The following is a 15,528-nucleotide window of genomic DNA, read 5'->3' as shown; positions in this document are numbered from 1 at the left end:
AGCTAGTTTATCCTAATCTTGCCATTAGAGACTTCAAGTGGCTTAGCCAAATGTGATAGATACAAATGTTGTCATTAACAATATGGCATGAGGGGCTGGAGAGATGGCTCAGAGGTTGAGAGCACTTACTGCTCTTCCAAAGGTCCTGAGTTCAATTCCCAGCAACCACATGGTGGCTCACAACCATCTATAGTGAGATCTGGTGCCCTCTTCTGGTGGGCAGGTGCACATGCAGGCACTGTATACTTAATAAAGAAATCAACTTAAAAAAAGAAATATGGCATGAAGTACCAGAATTCCATCAATAAGGCAATTCTTATTGTTGCCTCTGCTGACAGATAAGCTGTCTGATGGCCAGCATGGGTAATCCTTTGCTAGCTGGCTGGCACAGACTGAAGGAACAAAAGTCCTATGTAATACTGGGCCACCCAGATCCTTTATGGCTGTTGTTACAAAGCTTGAGACTTATAATCCTACCGATAATGGTGAAGGAGGCTGTGGCTTCCTGGCATTTTCAGTACAAACCCACATGATATGAAATGTAACCACTTAACAGATATGCTTACGATGCCTGCGGCACTGAGCTCGTTCTTCTTGTGTTCCTTATTCTGTGATAATGCAGAATTCAGAACAAGAGCACTGGCTCTGCCTGTGAGTCTAGCTGTCTTCTGTGTTCTAGGTTGCTTTTAGGCTGCTGTTTGTCTGGCTTTTGTGCTATCATTGTACTGTGTCTTCTTGTTTGTTTGTTTGTTTTAATTTCATTCAAAATGTATTTTACTTTATCATGTCTATTAAGAGGAAGTTTTGAGTGCTGGAGAAAATGTTAGGCAGTAAAAGATGAACAGGCCATTTACCACAATATCTTTGTCCTTTTGATTATATGATCTACAACGACTGGTGAAAGCTCATATGGACACTGTTGAATTTGATGTGTCTAAATAGCCCAATAAGCAAACAGCAAGTTTATGAATTTTAATCAACAGTCAAATGGCTTTTAATGACAGAATGGTGAAACTATCACATGCATCTCAGTTGACCAAAATCTTATGGTAGCATGAAGAACATTACTTTTGGTGCATGTGATGCTTAAAATATATTTTTCATATGTCCCTTAAAGGAGGACGTGTCTTATATAGCTCATGAGTCATGAGAATAAATGGTTTGTTCATCCAGTGTCTAAAGCTCTATGCCCTCCCCTTATAGATTAAGAAAGATTGTTTCTGCACCCCTTTACAATTTCCCATTACGCAAGCTTGCTTAAATTTCATCAAGCAAATTCTGTTATCTAAGTTTCAAGTTTTTATTTGAAAAAAAAAATCAAGCTGAAAGGTGATTGTTTTAGAAATGGCAATAAAATTTAGCTCCCGTCCTCGTCTTCTTTAAAATATATTACATTATTTACAGAAAGGCACAAATCACTTATATAACAGGGATGAGCTAATGTGTGCTTCAGAAACATATTAGATTGGTAAGGCAGTCAAATAAAGCCATGGCCAATCATTCATCTTCCTTCCAATACACACAAATCCAGATTCGAGGCATTGATAAATGTCAGAAAACAGAGGTCAAAGATCCAAAGCATTAACCGTGAGGCTGGAACAATGACGAAGATCACTATTACAGTGTGAGCACGCGTGCCAGCTTTCGCTCCCTCCTCATTTCAGTGGCATTCCAAGTATTTGGTAGTAAGAGACACAGTGTTTCAAAACTAGAGTTTATTCAGGATTTCTTTTTCTTTCATGATTAACCGTGATCCCTTTCAACACTTGAGAAAGTCCAAGTGTGCTTGAGGAGCATTGCAGCAGTGTACAGTCGAGCCGAAAGCACCTAGTCTGCTTTGGGCATGTTTCTATTTGTTCTATCAACAAGTTCGTATGCAAGGAAACCAGGGAGTATTTGGTAACTTAAACCTTAGGAAAATAAGCCCAGCAGTCTTTCATTGGGTTTATTTACTTCGAGAAGGGGAAATAGAAAAATATTGAAACATCTGAGAAATCAGTACCTTGCATATTACACAGTTCAGAAAAGAGGGTCTTATGCATGAAGTACTTCAGATCCACTGCCTTTGAAGTCTAAAAAGGTCTCATTTCTCTGCAGACAGAGCACACTCCTCCTTATGATGTGGTACCTTCCATGCGTCCGGTGGTCCTGGTGGGCCCTTCTTTGAAGGGGTATGAGGTAAGTTTGGGGCGCTACTTTCTGGAGCGCAGTTGGATAACATGCTATATAACCATCCCCTCCCACTTCAATGTACTGGATTTGAACTTGACTCTCAGCAGTAGAGCATGCTGTTTTTCAGGCTGTGGTATATGTTGTCCAGTGTTCTGCTTTCCTGGAGGTTATGTTGGATACTCCAGCTAGCTACAACTCACCCCATCCAGGAAACAATATCAAATGGAGAAAGCCACAAACCCTTGAAAAATAATTTCTTGTCACCAAAACATCATAAGCTCAGAAGGTCATTTCAGTAGGGCTTAGGAACAGGAAATGTGGTAACCTCCTTCTTTCAAATGTAATGCACAGATATATATACTTTTTATTGAATGTCTATGATTTACACGTCATGCACCAAAATCCCTCTCCTACCCTCAGTAAAAGAAAACAGACAAACAAAAAAATCTTGTCACAGAAGCTGTAGTATATCATGCAGTACAGCCTTTTGTCCACATGTTTACTTTCAAATGTTCACTGCTACGAGTCATGGGTCTGGTTGGAGGCCTACACTATTACTGGATCCTCACTGGAGCTGCTGTCAGAATCCCCTTGTTGCTGTGTGTCAAGGAGATTCTTAATCTTTGAATCTGCAAGTCTGGCCCCTTCATGTGTTCCAGCAGGTCATACACAGAATAGATGTTGGGATGAGGTTCACTCAGAGCCCTGGATCAGGGCCCACTCCCTTGTCCTCAGGGCACAGCCTGTGCTCTCACTCCTGTGTCATCATGGCAGGGCCATCTCACCAGCTCCTGTGTCCTCACGGCAGGGCCAGCTCACCTGCTCCCAAATGACATGGGAGCACGGGAGCTGGCCCTGCCCTGAGGACACAGGAGCTGTTGAGAGTGGGCCCTGCTCTGACGACAAAGGAATGTGTGAGCCTACACACACATTTTGAAGTGGTAACAAGAAGAAGTAAAATTTGTTCTTATAATGAGTAACAATTTTTTTAATCCTCAGATTTTTCTCACATTTTAATGTATTATTTAATTACAGGTCACAGATATGATGCAAAAAGCACTGTTTGATTTTTTAAAACACAGATTTGAAGGGCGGTAAGTGTATTTTACAAAGTTGGTCCTACGTATTTTTGTCTTGAAGATAGTCAAAGTCTATGGGGCAGATATTTGATCCCAAAAGTAAATTGTTGTCTGCTCTGACAGGAAGTAGGCCTCATTTAGTGCAATCTGATCTAGTATTTGTGTTATGCATCCTCAACCCAGGACACTCTGGTCCCCGCACCTGCATCTACAAGCTCAGTGTGGCCCCGTCTCCGCTCATCGCCTTGCCCTCAATTCATGAGCCTAGGGTTCCTTACTGATGCTGCTTCTTCTGTTCACTTTTCCACCCCTCCAAGACTTTCCTATCATCTTCATAGGTCTTTAACCTTCTCACTGGACTTTCCCCCATTAAACTTGTAATCTTGATCCATTAAGGAAACAGGCAAGCTGGGACTGACACATGCCTATAACTGTAATGCCAGAGTTGAGGCAGAGGAAGAAAGCCAGACAAGGCCTCATAGCTAGACTCTCTCTGGAGGCAGATAGCTTAGAAGCCAATAGAAGTCATGAGTTCCCCCTACTACATGCATCCCCACTGGGCGTGTCTGTGTGGATTTCCCCTTCTTAGCAATGGTTAACTTATAAGTACCTGGGCACTCGACCACATTCCTATTTCCTTCCTACTCAGACTACCCACTGTTCTCACCATCCATCCCTTCCCTGCTCTTCTTATCAGTATTCCCTGTCCTAGTGCAGACCCTCTTAGCTGTAGCTGACCTCACACTTAACCTAACTAACACCGCTCCCACCTCCCACCCAGCTGCCTCACTTCCCCCCTTTCTTCATAGCAGAACTCACTGGATTATACATACTGGACTTGCTCCCCTTCTCCTTCATATCCACTCCAGCTAGACTTTCCCTGACACTGACTTCCTTAACATTACTTGTGCTCCAGCCAGCTGGGCCCATGTCTACATCAGTAGCTGTTCTTTGCTGTTGCTTCTGATAGGAACTGATTCCACCATGTACTCTCCTGGTAATGTGGACCACTTCTCTGATCTATCTTTCTGAGGTTCTTTGGTGTGTATGACTTTTTTGTTGTCATTCACCAACTAGAATGTAACAGCAGAGTGTTTCACTGTCTCGGCAACGCTGGTGCTCTTGGTGCCTGAAGAAGTACTCAATATGAAGAGAGGACTAAGTCCTGAATCATTGTCTGTGGTGCATTCTTGCTAGAGACACATAGACAGTGAAGCCACTGTCCCTGGCATGTGTGTAGATAATGTACAGACAGTACAGAGAAAGGAGAAACCACCAGATTTGAGGATGTTCCATCCAGAGGGATTTTAATTCTGCTAAGACCTCACCAAATGCAACAGAGGAGGGCATGGCCAGGAGAGGGCGGGGAGGCAAGGAAGGTGGGATGCAGCCCATGTCTAAGACAAGCCCACTAGAGAGCTCCGATGACCTACATAGCACATTGGCATTAAGAACCAGGGACAAATCTAGTAAGCCCTTCCTCCTCAACTTAAAAAAGTAAAAAAGACAGGGACCTTGGCTTCACCGAAGACAAAGGTGTACAGAGACGAAATGGTACAAGTCTTCTGGAAGAGGGGGAAAGTGAAGTAAAGACACAGTTCATGCAGGGAGCCGTATGCCAGCAGATCATAAACATAGGGTACGGCTGGTCAGCAGGGATCAGGCCAACCTTAGTTTATGGACACTGATACGGGACTACAGTATCCCAGACACAGACAGAAGAAATGTCTACTTGGATCAAACTGAACTGAAGGGAACTATTTCCTGTAATCACAGAGATGTGAGAAGGCATGTGTAACTCCTGAAAGGCAGACCTGAATCCAATAATCAATGGGTGTCCCTAACAAACCAACCAGCCTGCCAGCGACATGATCAAAATCCAGAATGTAAAACCTCAAGGTTAAGACTGAGACTAGGTAACAGGTGACATGAAGCATGCGGCATTACTGTGCACGTCTGTGGTCCAACATGACACATCTTGTGCCTTGCCTTAGTCTTCTTGCTCTATGCTGAAGACATCAACAACAATTGGTCATGCCTGTAGGTGTCAGTCTCTCTTCAGATTTCAATCATTGTTGTATAGACGGTGCCAACGCAATCGTTTCTGACACAGGTAAAGAAACTTTTATAGCACAATTGAGACCATGTGTGATGAAGCAAAGGCCTGAAAGAAAAGAAGATTGCAGCTGTGTTTATCAAAAGTACAGAAGACATTATATTAAAGGTCTATGGAGCCAAATGGCACTAGACTTTATGAAATATTTCATCATTTGTGCCAGGAAAGTCAGGCTTCAAATGGTCCTATAGTTTCACCTCCCTCCCTCTCCCTCTCCCCCCTTTGCTCCCCCTTTCTTTCTTTGGCTTTTTATCACAATCAGGAGCTATATCTATAAGCCCCAAATAGACCCTAAAGTGGTCACTATGATGTTTATGAATAAATGAATGAATAAATGAATGAATGAATGAAATATTCATTGCCATTTTCTAAATATAGAATATGGACAAGAAGGATTCCCCAACTGTCCAATCCATGAATCTGGATCTCATATCTATATTCTATGGAATCACATGACCAGGCTGATTTTATCTAGGAAGCAAATAAACAAAATAATAGAATGTTGAGTCAATCGGTTGTTTCTAGACAAAAGTATTTTTTCCATGTGCATTACCGATGGACTTGCCTTGCCCATCTTGAACCAGGTGCTGCACTTAAATATTCTAGGCCTGTGACTGTGCAGTAAGGGTTCCCTAAGGAAGTCAGAACCCACAAAGTAGAATTTCCAAAGGTGCAAAATATTCACCTTTACTCATGGGAGCATATCATTAAATGTCTTAACATTGGCAAAGCAAGACATACACACAGTGGAAACTTGTCAGAAGCTTCAAGTGTGTACGTGTGTGTGTGTATGTGTGTGTGTGTGTACACACAGGACAATCTAAAAGAGAATTGAAGTACTCTTTAAAATCCATTGAGCTAGTTACATTTTAAAAACGATAAGGCCACAAGGGAGGAATATAATGGGACATGCTTCCAATGAAAAGGTTCTAAGCAATCAAGAATTGTGACATTAAGCTCTTACTTTTAACATCATTTGAGGGATGCTGGAGAGAAGTCCCCGTGGGCTGTGAAACAGTTTGTTGTAGCATTAAAGAGCTGTTTAAGTCCCTCTTCTTTCTGTCACATAGTAGAGCAGCTGGAACCACTGTAATCAATACTGTGATGTAAGCCAAGCAATCTTCGTAACTTCCAGGACAATAACATGTATTAACAAGCAAGTGAAGAGGGCAGGCTACCACCTGGGGTAAAGCTAGCTTTCTTCACTGGTGACTTACAAAAAATATCAGTTGTCAGCCCTGAACTGTTTAGAATATGTCTTGAATTGCTCCAGGGTTATTCTGCTGTCAGAATGTTCTAAAAAGCTTAATTGGAAATCAATAATCCTGGCAAACATTACGTCACTTCATTTTCTGGTGTAGGAAATTCACCTAGATGTGAGACGGTGCCTTCAAAATTAATGATTTGATATATTGGCCGCACAGCATAATCACCTGAAGTATTTGTGAGGGAGGCAAGGGAGAGATCAGGCTTAGTGACACTTGTAGTCCCAGTACCCAAGAGGCTGCAGTAGGAAGAGCTCAAGTTTGATGTCAGCCTAGATGACAGAGTATATCTTGAAAAAAGGACAACCCTCCTAAGGGTCTGTATCCTACTTTGACTTGAACCAAATGCAGAGGCTAAGATATGGGCACCTCTTATCACTAGATGCTTATATGATTTGGATAATCTGCAAGTATCGAGGATTACTTCTCTAAGCCTAATTATCCCGAATGTTTGACCTTAGGTTTTCAACTACTTGGGGGTAGATATAAAATTATGACAATTCTGTAGCCTAGAAAGGCTACCACGCAGGCAGTAGGAGATGAGTCACGACTGTAGCCCCATGATGGGCCCATCACAGGGCAGCTGCCTCCCATTGAGTGCCAGGAGCCTGCAGGAGGCTCATAACTAGATCTTTGGTCATCAGCATCACATGGGTCCCACCCGGATGTAGTACTAGGATGCTTCCCACTTAAGCACTTGTTCTTCTTTCTGCCTGTAATCTCCTTCCCTCCGTTACCATAAGACTTCTTCCTCCCAAGTCTGCATGCCAGATTAATGGGTAGTTGAAATTTTCTGAACACTAGGATTATACACTCTGCCTCCGATGCTGTTCTATCTCCATCCTCACTAACCTGCCTTAATTTTAAAATGATACTTGTCACGCTGACACACAGGTATCCGCTGTGCATCTCTGCTATCTTTGCTCCTTCATACAAATTTAAATTCTCTTAACTTTTTATGAGACATGGGTGTGGAGGAGTCATCTTACCATGTTGCCCAGATAAATATGCCTGGCCAATGTGAACATCTAGCTGGCATTCTGCAAATACGTACTTTAGGAATATCTTTAACAGCTGTGTTCTCTGTGCTCAGTATAAAGGGAATCCTATTGTATGAGGTACAGCTGGAGCTCCCCCAATGATGCCACTCCTCCACCTCACCATCTCACTCCCAAGATCACTTTGTGCTAATATCCTGGTATACTGTCCACCATGGGATTCCTTCCACTTGCTTTTGGGTTGCTGCTCCTCTATCCTTGATCTCTTGTCCTCTCTCCGTCTTCACCCTTCTATTTCAAATGCATCCTCCAATCGTTTCCCTAGAATTTCTGGAAACATCTACAAAGGTCTTAAACCAGTCTACTAACTAATGATGGAAATGGCTAAGGATTTTGCTGCTGTTCAGATGGGGTCTCACTATGTAGCTGGTTCTGGCCTTGTACTGGAAATGCAATGGCTTCACCTTTTCAAGACAAGTTTTCCCTATAGCACTTGGCCACGGCCAGGGGGTTTGAAGACTCTTGCTTTGTAATGTGCTGGCCCCACTGTGGCTCTTGAGAAGTCTAAAGCCCAGTTCTCCTCTGGAAGCTTTCTGGGTTTTGGTTCCTAGTGTGGTGGGATCTGTGTCTGGGATGGACAGCTATAGATGCTCTGAATACAAAAATCCAGACTAATTCTGGAATTAACTCTAGCTTGTAACTATTTGGGGTGTGAACTGCTGGGCAGTTTTTTAACTTTCACGCTTTCCTATTTTCTGTCTTTGCTTTTATTCTTTCAAAGGAGCCCCTTCATCCTTTCACCATTTTGTTTTTACTGTCATTTTCTAATTTCCAAAAGCATTCTCATTCTGAGCTTTTAAAGATAAATTTTGTTTTAGTTATACAAATATACATTCGCCTTCAAGTGTATTTACTAAGAATTGTTTCTTTGGTAGCCTGTATTTAAGGAAAGGGCAAAGAGGCATAAACAGGAAGGTCTATGCTCACAGGTGGAGCTTGCTGGCCTCATGGTTCCCTGTAAGGCATTCTTGCTGAGTGTTTTATATAGGAAACCTCTGATAGAACATATAGTTTAATCACCGTGCGGTCTGTCCAAAGAATGGCCTTTCTCACAACTAGAGGATATACACATAATAAACAGAAGTCGAGCTTCCAAAATCAAGGCGGAGAAGTAAAATGAGAACTCAACATTCAGGATCACTTTCCCTTGCCATCTAGTGTTCCCAGCCCCCGTCTCTGTCTACAGCCCCCTTGTCAGGGGCCTTCTGCTTTACTGCCCATAGACAAATCTATGGTTTTATAGCAAAAACAACTCTTACCAGGCCAATTGATGGCTCTGACTTTAAACCAAGCCTCTTGGTCTTAGTCTTTCTGTCACCAACTTCTTCAGGAATACTGTGTTTCACTTTGTCTCACAGTTTTCCTATTGCCTATCTGAATATTCCCCAAATACGCAACTTTCCTGAGTACAAGCTACCTCCTATTGTCAGCTTCCACATATTATTACTCACTTTACTTCTGTCCATATGAAGCCCTGCCAATTTATCACTGCTACCACCAGAGCCGATATGTACTCTCTGTATCATACTGTCATCATCCCATGTTTATTCTCCATCTGTCATGAGACTCGGCTCTCTGAAGGGAGCGGCCTGCCACCTTGTTCTTCATGTGTGGTGCAGCACTGTACAGGGAATAAGACTACCATTAGGAATCTCGGTTTAATTTGCTTTTCTTTACAAGAACACAATGTTTTAAATAAGTCTGCTTGTAGTTTCCTTTTGATTTTTCATTATCAAATGTGGATTTCAAATTTCAAGGACAATTTAATCAGACTTGGTAAGCAACCATTAACTGCTAGGCAAGACAGGTGCATCATAAATGATTACCTGGTTTGAAACATGTATGTGTTCACACACACACACACATGAATATAGGTGTATGCTTATACTAATATTTCAAGTTTATACTGATTTACTGAATGGTAGTATTTTGTCTGCATGTCTGTACATCGTGTGTGTGCCTGGTGCTTATGTAGGTCAGAAGAGGACACTGGATCCCTTGCGACTAGACTTACAGATGGTTATGAACCACCTCATGGGTGTGAGGAACCAAACCTGCATTCTCTGCAAGAACAGGTGCTCTTAACTGCTGAGCCATCTTGCTAGCCTCTTGTGTGTATACTTATATAGCAGTTAACCTTTATGTTTAGAACACGCACTTCTGTTTTCTTAGATTAACAGTCTTAGTGTTTTCTCTTTTCTCCAACAGGATATCCATCACAAGAGTCACTGCTGACATCTCCCTCGCCAAACGCTCAGTATTAAACAATCCCAGTAAGCATGCAATAATAGAAAGATCCAACACAAGGTCAAGCTTAGGTAAGTCCGCCAATACCAGTGAGCTTAAGCTTCTTAAATACCCCACGCCTAAGAGTAACAGTGAACAGATCTGACTAAAGAGCAAGTCCAGGTACCCTAAAGAAAAACTGAGGTCAACAGCTAGTCTATAGTCTTAATGATTTCCTAATATAGATTGTTAAGACAGTTTGTCAAAACATTCCACCTGCAATCAGTGTTATGATTTGTTTCAGTAATGTTTACTGAATACTTACATCAGTGATGAAATCATATCCAAAACAGAATACTTTATACACCAAGACTGTTAACAGAGGAAGTCAAATCCTGTCTGCTGAGTTGCATCCATATTTTTATTTGTGGGGATACTGATGGATTTACAGGGAGGTGACTGGAATTGCTCACTAATGTATAATAAGATAAAGTTCAGACCTTCCAGCGGCTGCTATAGCTTGCTGAAACATGTGCCTGGTATTTTGATTACTGGTATACCTTTATATTATTAGGTTTCTGGTTTTATACATTTGTAAAAGTTATGGGACATGTTTAGATTCACTTAATTCTTTATGTTAAATATGTAAAGCCTTTGGAAGGCAGGGTTTTAGCATAGAGGTTCCTCAGTTACCCTGAACTATAATTATATAAATAGAACAATATAAATAACAATACTTTATCCTTTGGTAATACTTCATAAAACTGTTTTTGGGAGTCTGGGGGGATAGTTCAATGAACAGCGCACTTCCTGCAGAGAACTGGAGTCTAGTTCCTAGTACACATTAGGCAGCTGACAGAAGAGCACTTGTAACTCCAGCCACAAGGAATCCGGCACACTCTTCTGGCCTCTGGGGGGCACATGCACCATGTCCACACATAAAACTGCTTTTTCTCCTGCCTAATAAACCCTTATGATAAATATTTAGTGACATGGGTCTAGAAGTACATTTGGGATGTAGATGGCACTCATATGTATAACCCCAGCACTTCATTGCATCCAATGAAAGACTGTAAGTTCAAAAGCAGAGTGAGCCACAACATGGCACCCCATCTTATAACTGTTCTTTTTTAAAGAAGGAAAATGTGATCATTTTCATTTATAGCAATCTCATTATTTGATACTTAAAGAAACTGTTACAAAAATGATTACTTCATAGATTTAACCAATTAACGAAGTCAAGCAGTTTACAGTGATCCACTAAATCAACAGCAGGATAAACTGGTACAGGTTGCCAATGCTTCTACAACTATTGGTTGTGCAGTTTTTGGAATGCCTCTGCTATACCATGTATTTTACTGGCCAGGTACTGGGTACCAAACAACACGCCAAGGCCTGAGAGTGGAAGGATGGACTTGATACGGCCCTGGAACCCAGGAGCTTAGAACAGTACTAAGGCAAATAAGAGGCACTGGGGTGCAGAGTGAAAGTGTTCTTATGGGGAAAACGGTGCCAAGGAGCTGATGCTGAAGTAGGGGCAGGCCATGAGGAGGGCTTTCCCAGGGGGTGGCCGGAGCTGAGACTTGAAGTGTGGAAACCTGTAGAAGGGAAAGAGGATGGGGCAGCAGAGGAGGGGATTTGAGACAGTGGTAATTATAAGAAGCTTCTGGAAAACATGTCACTTTAGTTAAAGTGTATAGTTTAAGGGAAAGCGAGGTAGAATTTGTACCATAAGGGGGTATAGGATAAGGTATTAAGGAACTGTTAAATCTCCTTTGCTTATTCTTAGGGCATTAGGATAATATACTGTTGCTGGGCAGTATTCTAGGTGCCAGACTCACGGAGGGCACAAAATACAGATATAAACGAACTGAAAATTGCAGATAGCTAGTTAGTGGCTCATGAACCCAGGGAGCAGAGAATAAACTGAGGAGGGCATTAGTGGATACAGGGAAGGCCTCTAGGAGGAAATGACATTCTAGTCAGTGACACTTTCATCAGGTAGCTGCAAATACAGAACTATAGGTAGCCAGTATTGCTTTATATAGAATCTTTACCGTCCCATACACAGATTAATGGAAAGCAAATTGCAGGCATATTTTGCCAATTTAATTCATTACAAATATATAAACTACTATCAGAATAGGATACAGTCCATATATTGAAGTTCAGTCTCTCAAATCTCTCACTTTTCACAATTTTTTTTCTTGGAAAAAAAAACTGGGCAACTTATTCTGAAGGTCTGATTTTTGCTGTTACATTTTCACTGATGCAATTCTGTCCCCCATGTTTCTTACACACTTAAGAGCTTGGTCAGATAGGCTATGCAGTAATTTATTGTATCAAGACTGTATGTATCACAGTGCTGTGTGACCAAACATTATTTTACTCTTAGTGTCTCAGGTGATTAGGTTGTGGTTTCCCAAAGCTTCCAAGTAAATAATTTGATACAAATGGTTAGTGACGTGCCTTTTCTAGAATATGTGTTAAAAGCGTCTCCAAGAATGTTATGCCACTGATATAGATGAAGGAAAGAAACTGAGGCATTCATAGGCCCCAGTTGACTGGTGTGAAGTAGTCTAGTAGACTTGACCCTCTCACCTCTGGTCAGAGCTACAAGCTACAAGCTGTGCGTTGCAGTTCAATACTAAATTATTACAATTTTAAAATTCCATTTTTTTCATTCAGACTAGCCACGTTTTTAAGTGCTGAGTACCCACCCACACATGGCCAGCAGCCACCACATGAGGTCGTGTGGACAAGTTTACCCATTATTACAGATATTCAACTGGGGAGTACTGTTGTAGGATCTTTGGGAAAACTGCCTGCTGAAATATAAATATTATAATCCCATTTTTAATTGAGATTTTAATTACAACATCCACCCCTTACCTTTCCTCCCCCAAAGCCCTCCCTACTCTCCTTTAAATTCATGGCCTCTTTCTTTACAAACTGTTATCGCACACATATGTATAGACGCATATATTCCCAGTAACACCTGTAAAGTCTTACCAACTTGGCTGCTCAACTGTGAGCTGAGCAAGGAGGACATGAATGAGTATGCCAAACTGGATAGAGAAAAGCCCCTGAGGCTTCAACCCTACACAAAGAACTACAGGCAACTACAAAACCTGGGGGCCAGAGCGGTGGTCCTCTCCAGGGCAAAGCACACCAACATCAACCTGAAGACATCCACAGTTAGCATTGAATGCATCGAACAGGTTATACTTAGGACCATGCCTTCATTGTTGGAAAATATGAGGAGTGTGGCTTGGGCCACGTGTCTAATAGGCACTCTTTATCTCTTTTTCGGTTGTACTTCTTTATGTAATAGATGGCACAACATAATATGCTCATGTACAAGGGAAGAGGGTACATTTGGTGCTAGCTGAAAGAATGATTCCTGAAGCACTAAAGGTGTGAGGAAATAGCCTTTGCCAAAGGACACTTTTTATTAGTTGACTATAGTAACTAAAACAGCAGCTGTCCTGCTGTCACTCTGGATAAAGAGATGGTGTGTCATTTTATTCCCGCTTACTGTAGTTTAGAGATGTGTGCTTTTAAATAAATGAGCTCTGTTTAAACACTTACAGCGGAAGTTCAGAGTGAAATTGAAAGGATTTTTGAACTTGCGAGAACACTGCAATTGGTGGTCCTTGATGCAGATACAATTAATCACCCAGCTCAACTCAGTAAGACCTCTTTGGCCCCTATCATAGTGTACGTAAAGATTTCTTCACCCAAGGTAAGTGGGGTTGCACTGGTTTTCTATAATCAGACATTTCTGCCATGTGTCTTATGCTCTGTTTTCCAGTAGTCACAGGCCCTGCCTTTATCATAGAATTTTTGAAAAACAAATCCACACTTGTCAAGAAGTTCTAAGAGAAATATGAGTGTGGTTAGCGCTGTGGCTCTGAGCAGCGGCCTTGAAGTGTGGCTCAGGGGTCACTGCAATGCTTTCAGAGGGTTTGTAATGTGGGAGCTGCTTCTTGATCCAATTAAGATGCCCTTTCCTTTCCACACTCTTGGCATCTGCATATATGGTGGTAAAGCGGCTGGGAGCATGAATGCAGAGTGCAGACACAAACACATCCTTATGTTCTCAGTTACAAACAAGTCAGGAGCTGGAATCACCTCAGAATGTGCTGGTGCAGAATAACCAACTGTTTAACACTGTGCAGTGAAGTGAAGTGTCAGCTATTGTGCAGAGCAGACTGTCTCAAGGACAAACACCGACGCCACTGTGCCATGAGCGTCTGTCCTTAGGACTGCTGACACGATGCTCATTCAGACCTAAGCACTCTGCAGATCTTAAGTAAAATCAGTCAGATATTTCAAGAGTGTTTTTATTTTTTGCCAACAATATTAATACTAAACAATGAAGAATGTAAATGTGTAGACGACAGAGAACACCGTGGCCTCACAAGCCATGCATAGTGAAAGGTCCAGGTGGAATCCAGTGCAGACGACAGGATCGTTCTTACTCTGGTACATGAAGCTGCTCCATGTGGCTCCAGAGTCCTCATGGCCACAGGCCTTAGCGGGAATAAACATGCTGGACTTCAGTATAGTATCAAAGAATGTCACCTACTCTCTGAAGAGGCCCACCTGGCATATACTCCCTTATTTAACTGTGTGTCTGTAGTGATCTTTTTATAAATATCAAGAAAACTGCACATTATAGCAGACTGCATACAGCAGATATTTCAGATTTCTTAAAAGTGAGCTATATCAACATGTGCCAGATTTATTTTCAAATTAATTAAAAGTGCTAAGATTTCTGATAAATATTAAATATATTTTCTACAAAACAGTGGCCCTTTGGGGTTCATGATGTTTTTAAACTTCAACAGGTGAGGAGGCAGGAAGTTTGAGTACTGTTAGGTGTAAAGCTTGAAGAGACGTACACATGTTAATTTGTGGTTTGTAAAATAGTCCGCAGTGTACTCTGTGGCTTACCCAGGTCCAGATATTCCTCTGTTATAAACCCGTACCTTTTCCAGGTTTTACAAAGGCTAATAAAATCTCGAGGGAAATCTCAAGCAAAACACCTCAATGTCCAGATGGTAGCAGCTGACAAGCTGGCCCAGTGTCCTCCGGTAAGTTCTCTACATGGTGCAAACAGCTGAAGGGATCAGACTTGCGTTTTAAGTCTGAACTTGCATACCTGTGCAAGAGACCCCTCCTCACTTACAGTAGAGTCCACCACAGCCTGTGTGACCATGCATTTTGAGCATGTGTAGGACAGGTAATGATCACCCTCCCAAATATGCTACATGCATACTGTGCAGGCCTCACCTTCTAACACAGGCCTATGGCTTGTAAGATGGACCCATTTAGAGTTTGGTTTTTGTCTCCTCTTAACAAGTGTCTGAGAAATTGACTTGGATCATGTCAGATGAAATACTAATTTGTTGGGGGGGGGGTGCTAGTGTGAGCAGGCCTAGGACAACATATGTAGAGGTTAGAGGACACTTGGGTGTTGGTCCCCACTTCTATCTTGAGACAAGGTATCCTGTTGTTGGCCACTGTGTAAACCAGGCTACCTGGCTGGCTGATTTCCAGGGTTTTCTTGTCTGTAGGAATGCTGGGATTATGGAACCAAATGCTAT

General features: G+C 41.9%; 1 protein-coding gene across 6 annotated transcripts in view; it reads left to right on the top strand.

Moving 5' to 3' along the window:
• Positions 1-15,528, top strand: part of Cacnb2 (calcium voltage-gated channel auxiliary subunit beta 2) — a 346,833-nt gene that overhangs the window by 328,987 nt on the left and 2,318 nt on the right. For all 6 annotated transcript variants that reach the window (XM_051151292.1, XM_051151291.1, XM_051151290.1 and 3 more), the window contains 5 exons: positions 2,098-2,178; positions 3,208-3,266; positions 9,899-10,008; positions 13,510-13,661; positions 14,920-15,015. In XM_051151292.1, the coding sequence (XP_051007249.1) occupies positions 2,098-2,178; positions 3,208-3,266; positions 9,899-10,008; positions 13,510-13,661; positions 14,920-15,015 (498 nt within the window). The remainder of the gene's footprint in view (positions 1-2,097; positions 2,179-3,207; positions 3,267-9,898; positions 10,009-13,509; positions 13,662-14,919; positions 15,016-15,528) is intronic.

Source organism: Acomys russatus, chromosome 9, assembly GCF_903995435.1.
Source record: "Acomys russatus chromosome 9, mAcoRus1.1, whole genome shotgun sequence".
NCBI lineage: Eukaryota > Metazoa > Chordata > Mammalia > Rodentia > Muridae > Acomys > Acomys russatus.
Note: the sequence above shows the minus strand (reverse complement) of the source record. Positions and strands in the feature narration are given on the sequence as shown.